The 25046-nt window shown below is 39.5% G+C and overlaps 1 protein-coding gene across 3 annotated transcripts; it reads right to left on the bottom strand.

Moving 5' to 3' along the window:
• Positions 1-2348: 2348 nt before the first annotated feature.
• On the bottom strand, positions 2349-25046 carry CHKA (choline kinase alpha). 3 transcript variants are annotated; one of them, XM_039552343.1, is made up of 12 exons: positions 24638-25046; positions 21211-21322; positions 14222-14275; positions 10345-10458; positions 9590-9723; positions 9215-9319; positions 8792-8850; positions 6579-6666; positions 5549-5657; positions 4964-5070; positions 4541-4622; positions 2349-3759 (listed from the first exon to the last, which is right to left on the bottom strand). In XM_039552343.1, the coding sequence occupies exons 1-12, from the start codon at positions 24946-24948 to the stop codon at positions 3700-3702; spliced, it is 1335 nt and encodes a 444-aa protein (XP_039408277.1). In that variant the 5' UTR covers positions 24949-25046; the 3' UTR covers positions 2349-3699. The 3 variants fall into 3 exon arrangements, with proteins under 3 accessions (XP_039408277.1, XP_010402118.1, XP_039408278.1); XM_010403816.3 differs by lacking the exon at positions 24638-25046 and adding an exon at positions 24222-24340; XM_039552344.1 differs by lacking the exon at positions 14222-14275.

Below are 25046 nucleotides of genomic sequence, written 5' to 3'. Positions count from 1 at the left end.
AGGACATATTAGGTCCCTGAACACCACAGCTGCAAGCCCCAGTGCCCTGAGGGGCTTCCACAGCCATAATCACCGAGGAGAAATAATTACATCCACCCAGAGGAGTGAAACCCAGCTGATTCCATTTAAGCTGCAGTGCAACCTCAGCCAAGTCAATATGCAGGAAAAAGCAGAAATTCTCATTGATAATAGTACTTTTCAGAGTCACAGAGAAAGGGTGTTGATTAGCACAGTAACAGTTCCAGGTTTTTCAGAGCACTTATCACTCTTCCAAGCTGCGGTAAAGAAAAGTGCCAAACGACCCTGGTGAAATTTTCACAGAAGTATCTTCAGTGCTGGGGAAACAGGGATTTTCCAATAAGGGTTCTTCTGACCCGTAAGTGAAGAAGCCTAGCAGTGAAAACACAACAGTTCTCAAACAGGAAGAGGTCAAAATACTGGTAAATCTCAGCTTCTTCCCACTACAGGAAATACCTTTGCATTTGGTGGAAAGGCCCAGAGTCACAGAGAGCAAAAGCTGCTCTTGCTTTTTGCCAGTTTCTCCTTGCAAAGTGTGTTCCCTGAGGAAGGGCTGGAAATAAACTTCTTCCCTAATCGATTCTGTACAGAACAGCAACTCCAAAAATAGTGTCATTCTATTTAGTAGCATCACCACTGTCAAAGACGTTTAATTTACTAATTGATTGCATCCAATTCAGCCCCGAAACACCTATTTTTCCAGTTAAAAGAGAAGGCCCTAAGACTGTGCAAGGAAGATCCTTAAGGAGATGTAGTGAGCCACTTTGAACATTTGTATTTTATCTTACAGTAAGTGGTTGTAGGAGCAGTGGGGGTACACACCAAACTGGACCAATTATCCACTGAATCACCTCAAAGTGGTGGCTGAGATGAGCTGTCTGGCTAGACAAGCAATAGTTTCATTTAAAAGTAAAAAGTTTTGTTCTTTTAACTCTTACACCAGAAGTCACATTTTCACCAGTTAATAGCAGGTCCAGAGACAAGAATTCACAAAGTGGAAATAAACCCCAGCAGTTTCAAGAAGGAGCTCAAGCACAAATTGTTTTTACAAATCAACTGAAAGGAGGATCAATCAGTAGTTTTTAAACTGCCTTTCTGAAAAGCAAATCAGCTTGACCATAACCATTTTGAGGTTAAAGAACTAAGAAATACTTAACTTCCTTTACACTAAATCTTATGAAGTGCCAGCACATTTAAATTGCTCCTTTATCAGCCTATAAATCAGCTTTAACATTCAGTGACTGTGAGTAAGAAAAGGTTTTACTCCAGTTCCTTTTTCTACTCCAGGTTCTCCAAGAAAACAGAAGGAACTTGCCATCAATAAGCAAGACTAAAAAAAAAATACCAGGAAGTGACTAAGCATTGTCTCTGCTCTGGAGTGTTGACTTACCTATGTCCCCACTAAGTGTACCACACAACACTTAGGGGCATCTCACACCTTTTAAAAACCAATTCACATTACAAAAGACACAAGCTGGAGCATGCTTTGCTTCCCTTCAGGGTCTTTCCTCACCCTGAGAGATCACAGTAGAAGTGCTGGTGTACAGCTGCAGTTCTGGGACTTACCCGAAGCATCTCACCAGGGAACTTGAGCTTCCTCTCTGAATTTAAGAGGCACCTCAACTCCCTGAAAGAGGATCACCTCCAATCACACCTTTTATTACAGTTAGCACTACTGTGACTGAATCCTCTTCCCTATTTGGTTCTGAGAAGCATGAAATGAAGTGATGAGTCAGGCTCCATGGGTGGTTTCTCAAGAACTTGAATTTACCCTTGGAATACTTCCCAAGAATCCAGACACCTATTACATATCAATAATATTTTCAACTATTCGCAAAGTCTCATTCTGAACTGTGTGTTCCCACCCCTTTCCCCATACTGCCATTTCCACTGGGTTTGCTGTGTGCAACAGTACTGTAAATGAAGCCTTCAGCAGCCTAGAGAAATTACCTGGCTGTGCATACTGGAACACCACATGAAGTGTTTGTGGTGAAATTCAGTGTGTGCTGGTACCTTTTACCTTTGCTTTGAGGGCAGTCAACAGGGCAGATACAGTGAAGTGCTTTAACTAGAACTTTTCCCACCTCTAAAGCTGTAGACTTAGAAACTGATGTTCAGTCTGCTTTTCATCACTTGCTTTAAACACCTTTCTTTCTATTAGAATTCAATTATACCATAAATGCTGAAGACACATTGAAGTAGAATATACAGGCTCAGTGCTCTGGGATATATCTCAGTCTGCCTTTGCAAGGATCCAACAGAGATTAAGGCCAGAAACAGCATCTATTTTATCCTGCAGCTGTAACAGAGACCCAAGAATAACAACAACAGTGTTTTTAAGTGCTTTATATTTATTATAAAGTATTAATAACTGAATGTATGGAAAATGATTCTCTGTACAAGAGAGTAACATGACAGCTTTTACAAGTTCTGCTATACAGTACATGAAATGCTGCACATTTTTTCAGCCGCTTCGAACAGTATTCGCTATACAAGTCAAAAAGGGTAAACTTAGAAGTTTGTTTATAATACAGTGTGTTAGAAAGCACAAACAAGTAACATTCAAAATAAACAAGCTCCCAAAAATCAAAAGAAATCTTTAGATGGCATGTACACAGATTATACTCAAGTTTCAATATACATGTTATTGTTCCCCACAAGATGCTCCACTTTACTGGATTCCTGGAACATGATGAGAATTGAAGGTGCAAGAAAGGCACCTCTCAAGCCACATAAGAACTGGATAGGCAGAACAGCAATTTCCTGAAGTGTTCTCCACAGTCTTTGGCTCTACTATTTATTACAGCCATATACTGTGGCAACACAAGAAGAGAGACGGGCCTCAACTACCAGTACTGTCAATGCCAATCCAGTTATCTGGGGAGCTTCTAGAGCAATTCAAGGCACTCTTCCCAGTGCTGCCAGCCCACAGAACCCCCTGTGCAGGACACAGCATTTTAAGAGAACAACCAGGCTGGGCTAAAGCATGTTCTTGAACAACATGGAACGAACAGTTCAAAAACTCCTTCAGAACATCCAGTTCAAAGTTCATTTGTACTTCACTTCCCAGGCACACCAGCCTAAGAGAAACATTCGTGTGTGTCACTAACACTTTAAAGCACACTGCTTCAATGTGTTGAGTTGCTTCTGGTTAAAGTGGTGTAAGATATCAGCAGCTTTGAAAATAGTGTTCTTGGGGCATGGTGAACCTAAACTCACAGTAAGTTTTTAAGCCTACTTCACAGTTTAGCAGTTGTCTCCTTTGCTTTTCCTTCTCCTTAAGAGGGAGTGCCTACAATGAATCAGCTTTTACAACTGTTCCGCTTACAACACAAACCAGAATGCCAACACCTCCCGAAAATGTACTCACAGTAAGTTTGCTCTGATGCATGTGGTATTGACACTTAATTGTAAGCTTCTCCCATGATACAAAATAGCTTCTAGATTGAAAAGATTTAAAGATATTGCATGGTTGTATTTTACTTTTGCCTCCCAATCTCATTCCAACTATTTACGGAACTGTAAACAAGTAATTTTTATAGTCCTCAGTACTGTACACCTGCATTCCCAGGAACTGGAATTCAGTGACACCTTCATTAGAGATACAGTAGCCTAAGCACAGTGAAAGTTCTGTCCAGCTGCCCTCTTCATACAGTAACCAACAGGCCACTCCCCCCACATTCACACCTTCAGCTTTCTCTTCTGATCAAAGTAGGCATCAAATCTGGATAACGCATATTCCTGGAGAAATAAAGGACATTCAGTACTCAATACAGTAAACAGCTGTTTTCTTTTTTGGGATGGGGAAACATAATGAAAGTATTAACTGTGTTAGTTTCCTAATCCATCATCTCAACGCACTAATTAGCTCTATTCAGAAGGATAATCTCTCCAGAGGTGTTCTGGCCTCTTAGAATTTCCTCCAGTTTTGTTTAAACTCTTAACACAATTAGCTGCTGCCAAAATGTCATTTAAAAAAAGGTACTAAAAAAGGCCAGGACTTCACTGAAAAGGCTGGCTCCTGCAATATTTCCTGCAAGATACTCCATGTACCTGCCAGTCCTATCACTTTCCAGTACACCAAGCACAGACCAAGAGCCAGACTGATCAGTTTCTCAGGTACAAGCTGCTACCTGGCACAGATACTGCTGCACACTGAACATCACCATGGGACAATGTGTGCACTTTGAGTACTCAGTTCAAAATTCTCACTGCATGTTGGCCTCTCTCTTGCTTGGGATGTCTTACTGCAGAATAATGCTGCACTGCAAGGCCTGACACAAGGCTATACACTCTCTGCATAACAATGGGAACAATTCCTGAAGTTTTTACAGTCTTAGATGTTCTTTACATTCTTAAGGAAAGAGCACAAACTAGTAACAAATGGATTTTTAAAAGCTTTACTCCACTTAGAAGATACCAGTTACTGTGAGAGGCCATTTTATTGCCTTTTCAATAATGTACCACAGGTTATTTAGATTATTCATTTTCAGTTGTGTAGAACTACAATTAAAAAACTTACCAGGTACCCAAACTCAATGGATGAGATCTTTGCTTGTATAATAGACCACAGACCCCAGAAGAAGTGTGATGCAAGGGCAAACCTGAAATTACAAGGCTATGTTATTGAACTAAATACCAGCTAAGTCACAACACCTTATTTCAGCATCCTCTTAGAATAGGATTCCCTAGTTTGGGGATGTCCACGTTTTTCTTCAACTATGATACCATAAAAATAATTCCATTAGCTTCCCCATGAAGAAGTATTCTGTTTACTCCACTATTAGTGTATATCACATATCTAACACCACAGTGGACAGATTGTTCTTTGCCACATATAAATAGCTTTCAATCTCTCTTGGCTCAAGTTCCTCCACCCAGTGAAATATATATAAGTACAGGTACCACAGTGAAGTCTGAAGATACAGTTGTACAGGAAAGTTACCTGTTAACTTCTACCAACACTTCTTCTTCTAGTTTGGACTTCTCTTCATTGCTCAGATTTTCAAAGCCATCTTGGAATGCAGACAGGTAACTGGAAAGGAAATGAAGCTGGAAGGCAAGTAAACAACTGAGTTACAACTTTTCATCTCAAGATAGATTTGCTTCTTTCAGACCTAGGCACACTTTCTAATAAGTTGGCATTTATTTTTCCAAACACAAACAGTGTTGGACTTAGCTTTAAGATTAATGGTGCTTCCAACAATTGCTTGAAAGTCTGGTTTAAGAAAAGCCATAATATTAGGACAGGCAGCATAGTGCTATTGCCAACTAATTTCACAGTTGCAGTTTACAACTACTGGACTTTTTGCAGTGGATGGCTACACAGCACATAGTAAATAGTCTATCCTGAATAGCTATGAAGTTCCTATGATTTTTAAAGCAAAGGTGGTCAGGATTAGAGGAAGTATTACACTTCAGGAAGTCATAGAGGAAAGATCTTGAGACACAGTAAGTCCAAAAGAACTGAAAAAGAGTTAAGATGTGAAGACTGTGGATATTGGCATTTAATGATGTCTTTTGTGTCTACCTGTTGTTTCTTTGAAGGATATTTAAGAACACTGGCTTTGAAGAATGGGTACTTCTCATACGAGTAATCATACATCCATTCACAGAAGTGATTTCCAATGTCAAATCCTCTGAAAAGAAATAAAGACAAAGTACCTCAGTATTTGCAAACTAGCAATCTGGGGGTTTTTTTAAGCAAACCCAAAATCAAGTTTTAAAGCACTGGGCTACTCAGAACTTACTGCAGTTTTGCTGGAGGTAGAGAATTGATAACCAGAAGACAGCTTTTTGCAAGTTATTAAAAACAATTAGTAAAGAGGGGCAGTTAAGAATGAAACCAGCTACATGAAAATACTAGACTTTGCTACCCAACTTTATACCAATGGAGACAGTAAAAATACTTGAGTATGCACTACATCTCAGCATGAAGTCAGACATCTCTAACACTGGCATTATTGCAGGCAAAGAGATAATATTCACAGTTTTCAACATATTCCACTTTTATATTATTGGAATTCACTGTTTCATTATGTTCCAGCTATGATAATGTTTCATCCTAGGACTATACACACTTAGATCATCGTTAAAAACACTTAACTAGATGGTTGAGAGAAGAAAGAAAAAGCATGTTGCATAACCATGTAGTGAAAAAACTTGTATTCTCATCTCCATAGATGAAAAAGCCATTAGAAAGGCCAGAAAGAAAAAACACAAAAGCAAAGCTGCCCTACATACATATGCACATAAAATCTACCCTTCTCCTCAGCTTCCCACTAGAAAAATTTTGCCATGCAAGCAAGAAGCCATTTGTGCATAAACAAGCCCTCTAGTCTGAACAACGAAGGAGCCCCAACAACTTTGCCTCTGCTGTGTGCCTAAATTCAACAGCATCAGAACCAGAGCTGTTTTGATTAGTTATATTTGCTAACCACAACTAACAGAGCAGAACACAATTTGCTAGAATATACAAGCAATCAGTAGTGCAGCACTTGGCCTCCCTGTAGTATGCAGAAAGGAACAGTTCCATGCTGAAGAGAAAATGAAGTGTTTACCGGTAATTATAGCTGCTGTATTCAAAGTCAATGAGCATCAGCTTTTGGTTTTCTGAACTCTCTCTGCCTTCCAGAAGTAAGATATTACCTGAAAGTTAAGATAATACTGCATATTTAATAATGCAGGAAAACCAGAGAAAAGTAATACTGTGTATCTCAAGGAATGTTGTTCAGCTAATCCCAGTTATCCCTTATATCTGCACGGAAGAATTATAGGTGTGCTGGTCTTGGCAGGGGTAGTTAACTTTCTTCATAGTAGCTGGCACCAGGCTATGTTTGGATTTGTGGTGTTGATAACACAGGGATGTTTTTGTTACTGCTGAGCAGTGCTTCTGGAAAGTCAAGGTCTTCTCTGCTTCACACCCCATCCCAAAAACGGACTGGGGGTGCAGAAGGAGTTGTGAGGAGACACAGCTGAACAGCTGACTTCAGCTGACCAAAGGAATATTCCATACTATGATATCATGCTCACTATATAGAGTGGGAGGAAGGAGTAAGAAGGGATGTTTGGAGTGATGGTGTTTGTCTTCCCATGCCACTGTTGTGTGTGATGGGGCCCTGCTCTCCTGGGGATGGCTGAACACTGCCTGCCCATGGGTAGCAGTGAATTAATTTCTTTGTTTACTTTGCTTGTGTGAGCAGCTTTTGCTTTCCCTAATTAACTGCCTTTATCTCAGCCCACGAGTTCTCACTTTTACCTTTCCAATTCTCTTCCCAATCTCACTGGAAAGACTGAGTGGCTCAGTTGCCAGCTGGTTTTAGTTAAACCACGACAACAGGAAAAGCCAAATTGCACTGGCTGTTCACCAGCTCTCTGGAAGTTGAGATATGTGATAAACCTTGTAAAGCTGAAAGCAAGGAAGTTTTTTCTGTACAGGGAGAGGCAGGTTTATTCTCCCAAGGATCCTGTTTCCACAGTTTACCTTGCAGCTGGCTCAGGTGGCCCTGTCAGCCTTAGCAATCCATGCTGCATTATTTCCACAGACTGAGATCTCTTAAGTTTCACAGCATCTCTCATATCTGCATAGCACTATCATTGATCATACAACACTTGGGACAGAAATTGCTTTTCAGCAGCCTGAAAGTCACAGTCTCACTCTGCTGTTCTAGTATGTGGCACAACCAGTACCTATACAGAAAGTTTAGGCAATTGCTTATGTCTTTCAATTCACATAGTCACTATAATTCATCTAAAAGACGTCAAGTCTGCCTCTGTCAAGTACCAGTTAGTAAACAAATGTCAAGCAATATCAAGTTCTGAAATAGTGTGAGCCCTCTCTGCAGGTACATCTGTTCTCCATGCCACACTCTTGCACCAACAGAAAAAGCAAGCACAGTATTTCACACACACCCTCCCAATCCTTGGAATTTTAGGCTCTCCAGCCTGCCCCAGCCCTATTATGCTCTGACTCCTCCAGTAGTGCACCATGCCGCATCAGCGGAGAGACTTCAAACTCTACCACTACTGACACCTCAGGTTAGTGGCCTTTACTCCTTGTGCTGCCTGTCCCTATGTGTCTGTCCTTCAGGGCAGTTCCTCAGCCTTAGCTGACAAGGCTGGGACCCCTGACAACAAAACAGCCCTGCACACAGTTCCAGTAGAGCATCCTTCCAACTCAGCCCAGCTAACCCACTGTTCAGGTGACAGGGCACACAAACAGCATACCCAACACACCTTCAGCCTTGCTTCCTTCCTCATCTTTTTCAGTAACTGGCTCAGGAAAATTGTTATTTCTTCCATAACTCCCAGAGAACACTATAAAAAGGTGGATAAGGTTTTCCTAGTGTTTCTTACCAGTACAAGTTAAAAACTGCCAAGTCAAACTACCCTACTCTCCATTTTCACCACTCATTGCACTTTTTCAGCATCTTTCTTTTAAAATTACTGAAGTATATCCTACCCTGATCATGTATATTGCAGCAAAGCAACGTATGGTCTAAAGAGAAAACATGTAAGGCTCCCATCATCAACTGACCTGTACTATCAGAGTTCGAGTAAATTCTTGGCCTAACCCAGTCATGACACCAGAGTTCTCTGAAAAAGCCTGAGGGGTTGCAGAAGCCAACACTTTGCTTTGGTACTGTAGCACACCAGGCAGCTGCTGCTTCAGAGCAGTACCTCCACAACATGGCTACCTCTCAGAAAGCAAACAAGTAACCAGAAAAGGCTCAACAGTACATCACTAAGCAATATTGAAATATTAGCAGCTTACCCTCTTGACAATCATTGTGGCAAAATACAACTGGTGAAGAAGTAGCTTCAAGCATGGCTCTAGAAAAAAATCAACAGAGCATCTTTTAAGTAATGAACCACTAAAGTTCAGTTCCACTTCCAAGTAATTTTGTTGAAAGAATCTGAAACACTATTCCCTCCCAGAAACACCCTATTTTCTTAATTAGGAGCAAAACATCAGCACAATGAAGTTTGACTTCACTGATCAGTAAGTCAGATCAGCAATTTCATCATAGATTTTGTATTTGTATGAGACTCAGGCTGGTCACAGAACCAAAAACAATCATCAGCTTGCAAAGTAAAATGAAGTATTATACTGTATAACATGTCTGAACAAGTATACAGAAAAATCCATCCAGAAACTGTGGAGATTAGAAGATAGTGGCAGACAAAATAAGCCTACCTTAGATTTTTCATTTCCTGGGGGAGATTGTAACTGAGAAGTTTGTTCAGTTTTCTGGTTTGGGATTCTCTGGTAAAATTAATTCTCAGCACTTGATTTAGATACCTGTTAAAAAAGAAGAGACAATAATACAGGATTTATAACAACAAGTATATTATTCTTCCCATACTATGATACCATTTAAACCAAAAATCAAGGAAGTTTAGAAGAGTTACTGAAGAAAACAATACTGTTGTTCAAGGTAACTGAAGTCCTTCATGTGATAGTTTCTGGGTACAGAGAAAGCTTGTGTTCTCAGGCATTCAGGAAGAATGATCTGCTTATCAAAATTACAACAGGTCACCTTTTTTCCCCATAAAGTATTGCATAACTTACTTTTCCATTGTTCCAAAAAGCCACTTAGGTTCCTTATTAAATGGCATTTTCATGCCATGAAATCTAGCCATCTTCTCAGCTATTTCAGCAGATATGTCAGGTAAGCTTAGTTCTTCAGTGCTTAGTTTTCTGCTCTGTAATAAAATACAGTGTTCTTAAAATAGTTAATTGATTAATTAAGAAGCGTGATTAATTACAAACACTAGCAATTAGGCTCTATGCAGCATAGTGTGAAATACTAGCATAGTACTCAAGCAATACCCTTTTTTGCTCACAGATGAATTTACAAAGTTACTGCCTTTGGAAAAGCTGTCAGCCAGCCCTACTCACAACTTAATCAATTCACTTCTAGATTCAAGACCTGGGGAGTATCACATCTCACACTAAGAATATCTTCAAAGCAGATAAAGTATAAATATTTAAGAACATCAAAAGCATCTGCTCTTGTTGCTGTTAAAGGGAAGTGTTACTCCACAGCTTCCCATGCTATGTTTGGTATCTAACAGGCTTTTTATCTTCATTTATTAGCTTCTGCTAGAGCTGGAGAGTTTTTAGATGTCTCCCCCTGGCAAGAGCTACAGTGGGACTCTCTAACACCCACTCTAACTGTATCAAATTACAGCCAGCAATTACTACAGGCAGCCAAGTATTCCATTCCCCCATCCCTGCTTTTCTGGGCAGTCCAGAGACCTTCCTGTCATGATCAATTAAAACAGCTTCCAGCAGCCCACTAACTAATTATGACCAGGACTTACGGGAATGAATTCCTCCAGTCGCCCTTGTGGGAAGATTCCATACAGCTTTGGGCCAAGTGCTCTCTCTGCAAGAATGGCAAACATAACACTTTCCAGAACCATGGCTTCTGCCCCCTACCAAAAAAATTACAGCATTAGTTGGTGCTTCCACAGAAATTAACTTGGGTGTGCACAATAGCTAAACTGTTACCAAGTGAGAAATTTCAGGGCTAGCTTTGAAAAGACTCACCATTTTACTAAACAAAGTTTCTTGACTAATAACTTTTAGTCTGCTTAGGAGCAATACAAGTATTTTGCTTTCAAGTTTAAAGCTGGGGAGGAAAATATGTATTACTTAACAGGTACTGTTGGTGGGCCAGGTCAAAGGAAAACTGCAAAAACCAAAACACCCTCTCCTCTCTAACCTTTGGGAACTCCACAAATTCATTTCCTGGAGGAGTTCATCTCACTGAAACACAACAGAGGAACTACAAATATTATCCAATATCAGCTATTTTAACACTCTTCAGAACACTGCCCCTCAGAAGGACATTTTAGCTACACAAGTGAATTAAGTAAACGACTGAACAAAACAACTTTTCATTTAGAAGAATGACTTAGGATTTCCTTCCATTAAGCACATTTTAAGTATTCCTTTTTTTTTTTTTTTTTAAGTGAGGAAGTAATTTAAGCTCCTGCTAAGGAACGTGTGTGTGAATAAATGTTTTTCCTTTTCTACCACAAAACATACCTCAAGTTTCAGGAACTTTTCTCTATGGCTTTCTTATATCAATAAACTTGGTTCATAACAATGACAAGCAGACAGCTTTTTAATATGAATGCTTAAAAATTAATAGAAATACGAACTATTTAGTCTCAAAAAACCAGTTAAAAATCACTGAAGTGTAACTTTCTGGATAGGTAAGATTATCTGTAAGTAAACACAGAGGTCACATTATAAATCTCTACCTTTAGCAATTATGTTAACCAGAATCCAGCTCTACTCCAATCCTAAAGATCCACCAAGCCTCTGCCTGCTTTTGAGCAGCTCATCTCAAAGTCAGACCCACAACACTTAAAAGCATAAAATTAAGAAAGCTCTCAGGTATTTCTGACCACAGATCCTTTTGCATTATTGCAGGCAGCACAATATCAGATCATATATAACTCTATACAAGTTCCACTCTTGAGTACACTCCAGGCAGTACTGTTGATAAATTATTTTTATTATTGCCCCACACCTTGTTGTTCTGAGATCTTCAAGAAATTCTAGCATTTCATATTGAAGTGTAGTAAAGACTCGTGTAACTGTGTTCTGAAGCACTGAGACTTAAGACAATTTGCATACGAATGTATTGCATCTATGTGCTCCACCATTTTCTCATCTCAGTTCCTCAAAGCACCAGATGCTTTATCCTCTAACACACCAAAATTTTTTTAATCATTTCACATGCCCTCACGATCACAGGTCTGAACTCCTCCATTCAGTTCTGAAAGCTAATGCCAAGCACCAAAAAGAAAAGTAGTTATGAGCTACTGAATGTCTACTCTATTATTAACCAACACTGACTTTGACTGCACCTGGTACAACATCAGGGTGTTTTAAGTCTGTTCCCATTAAGGTGTCAGTTCCTTGTTTTCATATCTTACTGAGAAACCAACACACTATTCTTGGATAACAGAAAGTAGCAAAAAAAAAATGTTATTCATTAAGACATCTCTTCATGCATCAGAAGTGACAAGCACTGGAAGAACTTCCTCTACTGAAGCAGAATGGTCATCTGAGCACCAAGTCCAAGGAGAGTCCAAGGAACAATACCATCTATGTAATCTCAGGAACAAAGGCTTCTCCTCCATAATACCCAAGGGACCTTTTACCACATCTCCACTCCATACACTACTGTCAAACACAGGATAGGTGTGGAAAAACTACTAAAGGACATTAAAAAAAATTCTATAGCATACTTCATATATGGACACAGAACAAATCTGTTATCTGACTCTTCAGATTAATATTCACCTGATGACTTTAAAGGATCAAGCATTGTAACCAAGGAAATGATGTACCATAGTGCCTTCAAACACTTTGCAATATACTTATGCTGCCAAGACAACAACCTGTTATTTTAAGATCTCTCAGTTTTGACCAGTTTCAGAGATGCATACATAAGCACTTGTATTTAGATTTCTGGAGAAGATTGGACCACTAATGTTTTTAAATGAATACCTAGAAATCAATGTTTTATTTCAAACCTGACAATTATACACATTTTTTACAAGACTTTCCCAGGATGCAACTCCCATACAGGCAAAGACAGAACAAAAGCCTTTCTACACTTCAGTTGGAACTGAAGCTTCTGCTTTTTTCCTGCCTTAACAAAAAGTTCACTATAAAATACACAAAGTAGTCATATTCTAAGGAAAATTACTGCAAATGATAGCAAAACCAAAGTAAAACATAAATAATTCCTGTTAGAAGGCCTTATGAGCTGACATAAGACTATCCAATGTCTAGACACAATTGTCACACACCAGGCAGCTCAGACACTACAATGCTTTTGCTAGTGAACCCAGAAAATTCTATTCTCTAAAGGATGTCATCTCCTCTAATAATCTAGACACAAGAAAATTAACGAATCCATCCTGACAGTAATTCTTGAGAACACTGATTCAACAGTGAATTTTCAGCACTATGAGATTAACAGCAGAAACCAACCTATCAGCAGAGAATCACTATTTTCAAGCAACAAATACCACAAATGAAGTTCTGAAGTTCAAAATCTTGTTTCCTGTACTGCAAAACTTCTATGAGCTTCTGGTACTAGGGTGGGGCTTGCTTGGGCTTTTGTTTTCTTTTATAACTTTAGGGTTGTTTTTTTTTTTTTTTTTTTGTTTTTTTTTTTTTACAGGATTGTGGTAGAGGAGAGATCAAGCCATCTCCATTTTTCACCTTTGAAAAAAACTGAGGTATCAAACCAGTACATTTTTCAGTTCAATCTTGGTTCAACTGACTGAAGCTGTTCCAGTAAGCTAAACAAAGGTCAACAAAACTTCAAAACCAGTCACTCAACAACAAAAAATTTAAAACCAGTTTCAACCCCCTAGAAAGAAAAAAACTCCAAACCAAACAAGTGCTTGAAAATGTTTCAGATGGCATTCCCAGCAGGCAAAAATACAAGGGGAGAAAAGCAGCATTTATCAATTGAGTAAAATATACTTTTCCCTAGTTACTGCCAAAATCATTACAGAGCTGAAAACAGAGTACATAACCAAGGCATCTGGCTAGCATGCTGCAATGTTATCCCTTACTGAAAAAAATACTGCCAGGGTAGAAAACTAAATTACCAAATCCTGTTCAGATGACTTTATGAAAAGATACACTCAGCTAAACATTATGCTGCAGGAGAAGAAATGGCTCCAAATGCAAGAACTTTAAAGTTTGCAGAGCAGAGATGATCCAAGCACACTGCTAATCAGGAACACTTCATGTTCAAGAGCATTTTCTCTCCAGCTCCATGTACTTTCCTAAGGAGTTCATCAACTTATTAAAAAATTAGTGATTAGGTAAAGCAGAGAACTGATGTTCATCTACTTAAGAAGAAAGAGTCTAAAACTAGAAATAGCAGTACTGATACCAATATTCAAAATGGCAAGAAACCATTTAGGGTAGAACTGGGGGGGCTGTTTCTTCATAATGTGGGATGCTTAAATCTTTCCAGACTATGTCCAGACACTCACATTATAATGCTGCTTCTGTGAGCAAATAAATTTCTTCATTACTTTTTACATTTTCTAGACACAGTCCAGGTGGAGTAACTACTGGTTTAAAACAAGCAGGATCACCACATTTCCCTATAATCCATAAAATTCTGTGAAATAATCAAATTTCATTACTCACTTGCAAGTCATTTTCCTTCTGAGACTGTACAGACTCTCCCTTATTACAGGACCTCTATGAATGAGAAAAAGCAAACACAATGAGAAGATGAAATTTAAAGTTATTAACCTGCAACCACCAGAACAACGGGAGTAGAAGTACCAGCTACAATTAACTAGAAGTCTCAACACTCTCTTAGATCTCTGACAGCTACAGCACTAGTATCCATCTGACCTCTGACCACCACACTTTCAACAACTCCAAAATCTTTCAAAAGGATGTGCCACTGAGACCACGTCACTCCTGTAAATACCTGATTTTAACACATTTTTTATTGTTTCCCAGTCTTTCAAAAGAAGATTTAAATGCACCATAAGCTCAGAGGAACGTTTTTAATTAAGAGAAAATTAAGTCCCTCTGCATGACATCTGGGATGAGATTCTTCCAGCCAAAGCACTTGAGACACATTACAGAGATTACATAAAAGCCTTAGACTATTGGAAGAGGCATTTTATGAAGGTTGCAAAGCACTTCTTTTTCTTATTACCTTATTTGCCAAATTTTTTTGTGGCTAGAACTTCCTTGTTTGAGCATGCTGTCTAGGCTGTATGTCCAGTGTACCACTGGCTGTGCAAATCCAAGATTTTTCTTAGAGTGAATTGCCTGTGTAAGCTAAAGGTGTCTCAGTAGGAACCACAGTATACTAGCAAAACTTTAACAAGTGCCATGCATAATGTATTGTGCTAGGGTTGTTAAGAGTCATTATAAAGCAATTTCAGAATATTAAACCATACCCACAGCAACTGAACCCTCAATGGCACATGCTTTTAATAGAGCTGCACATTTAAAATTCAAGATGTATTAAAACCCTTGTCCTTTAAAGGGCTTGAAGGTAAGGAGAGGAGAAAGCAAATATCTGCTTAGAATTAGTGACAGTTTGTGGCTGCTATTTATGTTGCAATTCCAGCACTGACTGTTTAAACCAGACTAGCTTTAGAGGCCCATAAAGGCAGCCTGCATCTCCACCTTCTGAACACAAACATTGCATTCACAGAACCAGTGCATACCTTTCTGTTCCAAAGCTCTAACGTGTCCAAAACAAGGGTGGAAATATGAACTTAATGGAATACAGTTAAGCAACACCAGCTGCCTTAAGTACAATACAACAAGCTAATGATTTACACAAGCTATGCAGTTACAGTATTTCAGAAGCTATAGAAGAAGGATAGTTAACATCAATCGATGGTCTTTCAGCAAGTACTTCCCATAACACTACTATGTAAGTTTAAAACAAGACAATATGGAAACTACTATTACTTTATATTACTTTCAAGGAAATTAATAAAGTCCAAACATATTCACTACAGCTAAACATGTATCTACTCAATAGCATTAAAATCATTTACAGAGGGCTTCTCTGAACAAGCATGTTCTACATCAATACCACTCTCAGATTTTTCTTGAGCAGTCAGAAAGTTACTCACCATTCAGGAGTCTTTCCTGATAAATGGTGCTCTCAGAATGGTTCAGTTCAATCAGAAGGTAAGCACATTTTCCTAAGAACCTGAACTGGCATCTGCTTTCCAGAAGTCATACTGTATAAAGAGCTAGCCAGTTCCAAGACTCCACCTCAAATTAGTGTTGGAGACAGCCTAATGGCATCTACTGTGCCATTAGAAAAGGACAGTTAGGGCTTTACTGCAGAGTCATCACAAGAGGAGACTTCTGCAGCATCCCTTCCCTCTTTTCTGTTCCCTCAGCATGAAGCATTAGTTTCCAGAAGAAAACAAATACAAATATATAAATAGCTTTCAAATATGAATGGGAGCTTGGAGAGGATCAGTCTTCACAAGTGGCCATGGACTCAGCCTAGGATTAGGAAATTCTTCACTATATATGGCCAAAGAGAACAAAGTAAGCAGGATGCAATATTATGTACCAGAAGTTTAAGAGTTTAACAGATTAAAGTAGTAGAATTTGATTGTTTCCTGATTCCACAATCACCTATGAGAACAGTGGTTCAAAATTAAGCACATCATAATTTGATCAATTTATTTAGCTCACTTGGCTAAATCAATCAACTGCAGTTTTTCCATAACTCTAATAGCCTACTCCAACTAATGTCCAATTCTGGGAGCTATTTACTTCGCCAGAAATGAGGAGATTTTAATTACCTGCAAAAGAGAATGACTGAGTAACTGCTACAGCTTTTTAATTGCTCTCTCTACATGGAAACTAACTCAAAATGGACACATGTTCCACAGCTTCAAGATTTCTTCAAATATTTGCTCAGGGCTTCTTTTATTGTGGGAAGATTTCTTCTCAAAGCCCTGAGAAAGTTCACTACAGTTTTAGTAAGAGAGGACAACTATATTCAACAGAAGTTGTTTAGAGCCTAGTTTGTGATCATGTAAATTTATTTTAATGCAGGATACAAGATAAAGGTCCGAGAATGGGAAACAGTGCACATTGATCTGTGATCAGATGACCAGACAGTGTTTATACATCCGGCAATTTGATACAGAAAATTGAGTTCAACCATTATCTTCCTAATACCGACAATTTATTTCTCTTGTAGCTGAAAGATGAAGTCTCTTATCAAAAAACCCAAATGATGCCTGGCTAGAGAATTCTGTACAGAGAAGGAACTTTTATCTCTTTTTTTTTCCCCTACATCACTTTGAGCTCTGCTCACAAATTTAAATCTAATATAACTTGATTTTTCTGAGCTTACTCAGCTTTAGTTTTCAATATTTCAAAATACTGCAATACTTTGAAATAGATAAATCCCTAGGAATTCAAATCTCAAGAAATCACAACATTACAAGGAACTGCCTCAGAGGTTAGAGGTGAACCTGCACAGGGGAAACTTTTCTAAAAGCTGTTGGAAGACATCAATTTGAACTTCAGTTTATAGAACAAAACCAGCTTTAGATTCAGCAATAACTATTTCTGCTTCTAGGGATCTGCCACTGATCACTTATCCCTGTCAGACCTTAGGAACTGATACTAATTTGCTGAAGTCCTAAAAATCTAGCACGTGAAGAATTCCTAATTCAAGCTCTACCAAAGCCACAACTCCAATCCTCTACATATCAAGTTACCATTCTGTTATGAGGGAGCAGAGAAAAGGAAGGGACAGTTTTTTGATATTCTGTTATTGCTGTAAACATTCAGATGCACAGACAGTAGCTGGTGCTACTTAAGGCTTACTTTTAAACAACGAAATCCAGTACTAAAGAAAATGAAAGCTGTAGAGAATGCTCCACTTCAGAGATCTCATACTATACCGTGAATCGTGTCTGTCACCTGGAAACCAGAGTGCTCTAGGCACGATCGCATGGGCAAGCCTGCAGCAGAGAACACATGCATATACAACTAAAGTGGTACATTACCCCCAGAACACCCTTAATGCCACCCAACACAAATATATCCCCGTAAGAGGTGCTTGGTTTCTCTCAAGCCGTCTGCCAGTGCCAGGGATTTGTAGTTACTCCATGCTACAAACAGACATGGACACCAACAACCACAGAAGACGTTGATAATTACAGTTACACAGCAGTCTGCATTTTATTTAGTTACACAAAATAAAAGGCAGCAAGGCAGGTATGGAAAAAGATTTACCACAGAACTGTGGCAACCATTTATACTCATTTTGCATCTGCTCACATAGAAATTGAGACCAGAAAGGAACATTAGGTATACTGGTTTGTTTTTCCTCATTTGTATACAAGATTGTTTTGGCTGTTGTACAGTAACAGAGCCCCAGTGAATCAGAGTTCAAGGTTCTTTTGGCATGTGTAAAAGAATGGGAATCAATCCCTGAGTTACCTTTTGATAGGTGAACTTAAATTTCACCTTAATTTGAGCTTTTGTTGATGCCACCTTATGTTGAAATCCTATTAGCATTTTCAAGATGCTATTCTGAATTTAAGTACAAACACTACAGTGATATACATATGACATCCAATTTTAAAGTTTGGACATTAAATGGCATATTGTTGGATAACCTTTTGCTTCAGTTGTTAACACTAATACAACCAACAGTTAAAGACATTTTGCCATTACAAGCTTTACTTTCAATGCTCCCCTTTAAATTTAGCAACTACGTTGGAGCAAGAATAAGTGAAGCAGAGTAAGATGTTTCCCTTTTTTCAGGGTAGGACATATCTGCATTGTGCCTCAAACATTGGAGTTTTAATGTGGTTAGTACTTTAACCTGTCACAAGTACAATACTTGTCTTAAAAAAAAGTTCTGCTCAAGGATATACTCAAGAGAAGTCCTTGATTAATGAACATCCATGCCAGTGTGACCATTCATAATAATGGCCGAGCCAGCACAGTTCATCTCCACCCAGTTCCCCCCACAACAGTCATGCACACAAAAAATTGGCTTAAATGTATCAGCTATGACAGAGGAAGGCACAAAGCCTTCCCTGTGTGGCAGCTTTAGCCAGCTGGCATGGTTTATATTGGATGAGTTTCATGTACTGACATTTGTGTCTTCCAAAAGTCATAATAAGCAAACTGGAGCTATTTTCAAAACTGAAAAAAAGGTTCCTTTAAAAGGTGGCTCAAAGAATTATGGTGCCAGTATCATTCATTCTCAAGTTAGTAATCAGGGATCTATTTTTCACTTGTATTCAAAGTTTGGATTTAAACTTGTCTTCTGTATGTTCAACAATTTGGTGCAGGTTGCTATAGTTACACAGTATTTACAGTAAAGGGATAAAAAGGACTGATATCACTGGTTTGTGCTCCAATTTCAACAGAAGGTAAAATGGACAAGAGTTAAAACATGCTACAAAGGCTCAAACAAACAAGTGGTAACTACTAATACCCAGTGGCAGTTACAATCAAGTAATTGAGAATTAAGTTATGATTTTAGCATAAGGTCTCAAAACTCAACTTACTTAAGCAGTGTCCCTTAATTTCTACAGGGTTTTTAACTTAACCAACTTTACTAAAAATATCAAATTACTCCCACATAACAGACTTGTCATAACATTCTGCTTATGCCACCCAGAAACTCACAGGACTCCTACGTGAGGTTTTCAAAATACCCAATGAAACAGTTTGCTTATATTTTAACTTGCATTTAAGCTAAAGGGGCTGGAAGAGACAAATGTTTGTTGACAAAAATTGTGAACCTCAATGCAATCAAAGTTTTACCTTGGGACTTTCTCTGCTTACTTAACCATTAGTGAACTGCACCAACAAGAGCAGTCATTTCACTGCCACTATGGAAATAAAGGAAGTTAGACATCTCAAAAGATCCTTCAACACCAAGAGCAGAAAGGTTAGAAAGTTATGAACACACTTTCAATTTCAAATCAAATTAGTTCTGATTTTAGAGCCCAAAAATTTATTTTGATTTCTTCAGTGGATAGGGGCAGAGAAGAGGCAAGTTAAAAAATACTCTGAGGGAAGAAGAGGGCAACCAAATTCTAGGGTCTACTTTATTTTTCCTTTGAAATATTAGGGAAAGGCCATATTTCTTTACAGCTCTTGGGAAACAGAAGCTCTACCACTACTAGTTTTACAGCCCATGTTCCTACTCAAGCTTTCTACATATTAACTCAGCATTACATTGAAACCATTAATTCTTAAAAAGAACCCCAGCTTAGCATCAATCCTAGGAGTCATTTTGAAAACAAAGTTTCATACCACCATTTTTTTCACTCTTTTAGTTTCTTTTTAGAACTAAAGACTATTTAAGCTTGAATTGCTGAATTTCTACACACGTTTCTTGTTTAAGAGTTTAACTTTCCCAACACACATATGGTGCTGTAGCCAAGCAATTCATGCTATTCCAAACCACTGGAATATTTTACATATTTCTGGTAAAGTTTGTTACCACAGGAAAGTTAACAACTCACATAATATAATAAAGGAGCATTTCAAAGTCAGTAAAGCAACAGTATCTAATGAGACTTTTAATAGTAAGCTTAGTCAAGACAGCAGAAGCAGGAAGAATGGGCTGAAATTTCAGGAACAGAAAATCTTCTGCAGACATTGGACCAGTTGTTCAAATCAAGTGACTGAGTACTGGAAAATACAAAAGTAATGGATAATAAAACCAGACCCTCTAAGTCAAATAGAAACAATTGCCAACATACAGATGTAATGTTATGAAGCTGCAATTTTTCATAAGGTTAAACACTTATGTTATGATTGCTTATTTACAATATAATCAAGCGTGTAACAGGGATGAATAAGAGAAGATCTGCTGTACAGTCCTAGAGTAACAGTCTGTCAGCTTTAGAAGAGACCACATTTACAAAATAGTCTTGCTTTTAACTGTTACTATTTGAAACAGATTTGCCAACCACTTCCCTTAAGGTGTGACAAATTTCAATACTATTTACATTTTACTAACCGAATAAAAGTAACATTAAAAGAGTTCGACAAAACATCCGGTTAAGCTTCTATGCCAGCTATAAGGCATTTCACACATTCAGGAAAGCATGTTTTGGAATGAGATGACTGTACAGTATTGATGTTCATGCTTCATTTTTGTTCTAAAACTATCTATCAAATTTTCTAGCAACACAATTACCCATGATATCTAATAAAATGCTTGAGCAGTGTACAAGCTTGACAAAACCTTCAACTAATCTCCAAGATTCATAAATGCTACCAAGATTAAAATTAAGCAGTTTAGTCTCTTGCAATCTAGCTAGTTATGTCAAAGTCCTACATTCTCTACAGAAGCAAGTTTTTCTGAAACACCACCATCCAAACTTAAGACCATAAACAAAACGTTAGTGCTCAAACAAACAGCAAATGAGCCGTCAGCTAACACACGCCAGTCGGGATCTGTGTAGAAAGGAGTGTAAGTTCTAGACAATAACAAACCATGAGGAAAACTGCTTTCAGCTTGCAATCTACCCCCCAGCACAGAAACATTCCCTAAAGGATAAAGCATAGTGTCACAAATGGAGATCGCCAAACACATTATAGTGAAGCTACAGAACCCCTCCCACACCCAAAGCACTCTATGGACTCACCATCTGCAGGATTGCACCATATAAACGCAGGAGAACTTTCCGTGGTTCATCTGCAACTGTCTCAATGGTATCAGGTAGCGAGCACTGAAACAGCATGTTGCTGAGGCCACCTCTGAGGACAGAGAAATACATTGATTAGCTGACTTGGATAAGCACACGTTTTGTTTTCAACAAATTAGAGGTGCACTAAACATCCTTTTGGTGTGATTAACTGGTCTTCTCTAACAATAAAGTTTTCCAACAGTACCAATAACTCATAAAATACAAGGCTTAGATAAAACAATGGCAGCTTCATGCTTCTTAATGTATAGTTCACCACCCATATCGATTGATCCAAAACACAGCTCAAGCTATGAACAAACTGATGTAAAATGCAACAAACAACTATGTAGACCTCTGTAAATTATTTTCAGTGATGCTGGAGTCTTGTAAGATATACTTGGCTGCACAAGCAAAATGATGGCAGAGTAAGTTTAAAACCATGCAGTGAATATAAAACTAAGTTTGAATTAAGAGCTGCTATCACTGGGATTGGCAGCTACAAAATTCAGCTATGAAGATTTAACCTGAATACCTGTGCTACAGCATTGCTGATGAAAGTCTTACTTCTGCTGTCTTTCTTAGGGACACATTTTCAATTTTGAAATTTACAATTAAAGCCGCTCTTTATTTAAAAGAAGTTGCTCATGTATTTATCAAATCTAAAATCACACTCAGTTCCTCTGATCTAGTATCTATCTAGATTGATAAAGCTATGGAAAACAAAACAAATGCTGTCATTTTTTCCTGTAAAACCACTGTTATTAAACAGTAATTATATGGAAAAACCAGCATGTTTGTGTATCATCTGAATGACTGAAGCATAGCTCTCCCTAGAGTGTATCTGTATTGATGAGATTTTAAGTTTCTTGATGTTCTAGTAGCTCCTTAAGAACACCCATCTACTCAACCCACATTCTTTACTGCATTGCTTTTCTGCATTCTTTTCATTATCATTATGTTCATTGATGTGATTTTCAAATTCCCCTTCTGCAAGTGATTTTGCCTATAATATATACTACCTTGCAGTGACCTTAGATTCCAAGAATCCACAGCAGATCCAAAATGTAGTGGCTAAAATGCAGTTCTCAGTCCTAACCTGACATTCCTCTCAATGCTTTTTTTTTTTTTTTTTTTTTTCAAATATTCTTCCGGGCTCTCTTTCAACACAGTGGGGAAGCAGAAAAGACTTTCTGGAGAAAAAGCCTACCAAGAAGGAGGCAAAGACTGGCCTACATATCCAAAGTCAAGAACTGAGAAGAAAAAAAGAAATCTCAAGAAAACAGAGTAAAACAGCAGCTGCACAATATGCTTAAGAAAGGAGACAGAAAAGAACCAGGTGGCTTGGCAGGCATCCAAAAAAGGATGTTCAGAGACAAGATATGAAGTAACTTTGAACCATGAAGGTGAACAGGTTCGAAAAAAACCCAAGAGACAGATGGAAAGGATATCAAAGGAACAGCAGAGCCAGCTATTCAGAGGCAATCCCAACATTGGTTAGTTACACTAACTACACTTCTGGCTTTATCTGAACTGTGCTAGACAGATTTTTTTGAAAAAAACATTTGCCACCTTTTCTAAGCTTCTGACGAACTTTGGTGAAAACATCAATACTTAAATAAAAGAACTAAGCACACTGAGAAATATTTTGCAAGAAATATTGGACTAAAGCTCAAGAATCTGCATAGTTACATGACTTAAACAAATGCTCAGCCTGCATACAGTGTGTGAAAGCCCAGAAACTCTTCTTTTTTTATACCAGACAAGCCAAACTGGAGTGCCTTAGTGATGCTGAACTCCATTAAACGTAAGTTTCACTGTAGTTTAAGTTCACTATAACACTTAGGACTTCAAAAGTTACCTGGAAAAGTTATCAAGGAAATCCATACAGGAGCATAACAAAAGGCACTGTTCTCTTGAAAGGTCAGTAGACTCAGCAGCTTGTTTAAAGGTCAAAAGGGCACATCTTACTCATACAGATAAAGCTACCAGTTACTTTACTAACAGCTGTTCAGGAACAAGATTTTGCAATATTGATGGACGCATTGGAGAAGGCACACTGATATAAACCAGAATCAGCAAACCAGTATGATGCATCTTCCAGAGATGAAAGTGGTGAGAAGACTTTTGCCAAAAAAACCCTGCCAATTAGCATGGCTTTATACATCTTTAAGTTTCAGCTCATCTTCTCTTCTGCCAAATCTGGAAACCACCAAGCCATTTTGAAGTGGTGTCTCACATGGGAGGTTTCCAAGAAATACAAAGATAACTGTGCTAAAATGTAAGGCTTTAGAAAGTAAGTACCAAAGGCAGCAATACACACTAATACAGATGAAAACTTAATTAAGCAACTCAAACTAGACATATCAGACTAGCCTACTGGTTAGGGACTGTACTGGTTTTGTAAAAATTCTCTCCCTTCATAAACTCCTTATGATCATGTCAAGTGAAGAGAAATGATCTAGAAAAACAAATACTACCTGCACTGGGTCTCAGTGAGTTTCTAATTTTTCAATAAAGCTTTTAAAATAAATTTAGAAATGAGAAGAATGTGTTTTAATCATACTTTTATACATCAGAGCTTTGTCAACTGTTTATGCTCCCTTAGCTACCTAGGGTAGATGTGGGCATATTTTGTGTATGGACAAAAGTAGAAACACTGGGAAAGTAAACTGACAACAGTATCCTTTGAAACTACCTGACTCCACCTTTGATCAGGCAGAATGATCAATCTGGAAGATGTGAGACAAGTGGTGCATAAAGAGCAATCTTTGAACTAACATCGGTTTAGTTAAAGTAAAATAAAGATGCGATTTAATTCCGCAAAGAAGGCAAAGACCTCAAACACATTACATCATATTGCTTTAGAACGTTCCCAATTTACATACTTCTGCTGCCAACGTGCTGAGTCACAAGCACTCGCTACTGTATGCTGTAAAAGATGACTCACATCACCGGTACACTGCGTTTACCTGACGACTTCTCAGTGCGGAGCAGCCAGGGCCGGCCCAGCAGGGCCCCTTCCCCCGGCAGGGAGCTCGGGGCGCGGTGCAGCGGTTTCTGCCGGCTCCATCCCTCTCCCGGCCGGGCGCGGGGCCCCTCCCCCGGCGCGGGGCCGAGACGGGGCTGTCGCGATGCAGCAGCAGCAGCCGCCGCCCCCCGCACCACCACCCGCTCCGGGCCGGGTGCGAGGCAGCGCACCGGCACCGCCCCCCGCGGCGGCCAGCCCGCTCCCATCACCCACTACACCGAATCCGGGAGGGATTTAAAAGAATAAAACGAAATTAAAGACAGAGCCCTTCTTGCCTCCCCCGCCGGGGTCGGCTCGGACCCGCGGCGCGCCCCCGTCCCCGCCCCCTGCACGGGCCACCTCCCCCTCCGCACTGACCTGATGGGGCTGATGCGCAGCTGCTCCTCCTGCAGCCCCCGCCAGGCCCCCGGCAGGAACTCCTTGCACCACAGATACGCCCGGCGCCGCGTCCGGGGGTCGAGAGGCGGCGACTCCTCCTCGAGCGGCGGAGGCAGCGCCAGGGGTGGGGTCGCGACGCCACCGCCTCTGCCCGCCGCGGTGGGGTCCTTCCCCTCGGGGTCGGGGTGAGCCAGCGGTGAGGGCGGCTGCCCGGCCGCGGCGGACCCGCGGCCAAGGAGGAGCCCGAGCGGGGACGGGTCGGCGTCGCCGTTGCAGAACTTGGTTTTCATGGCGCGGCGCGGGGGGGGCGCGGTGGCCGTTGGGGCGGCAGGCGGGGGTGGCAGCTCGCGTGCGTCCCTCCGCTGGCAGCGCCGGCGGCGAGTGAGCC

The sequence above is a fragment of the Corvus cornix genome, chromosome 5 (assembly GCF_000738735.6).
Source record: "Corvus cornix cornix isolate S_Up_H32 chromosome 5, ASM73873v5, whole genome shotgun sequence".
Classification (NCBI taxonomy): Eukaryota; Metazoa; Chordata; class Aves; order Passeriformes; family Corvidae; genus Corvus; species Corvus cornix.
The sequence above is the reverse complement of the archived record's forward strand: the minus strand, read 5'-3'. Positions and strand labels throughout refer to the sequence as shown.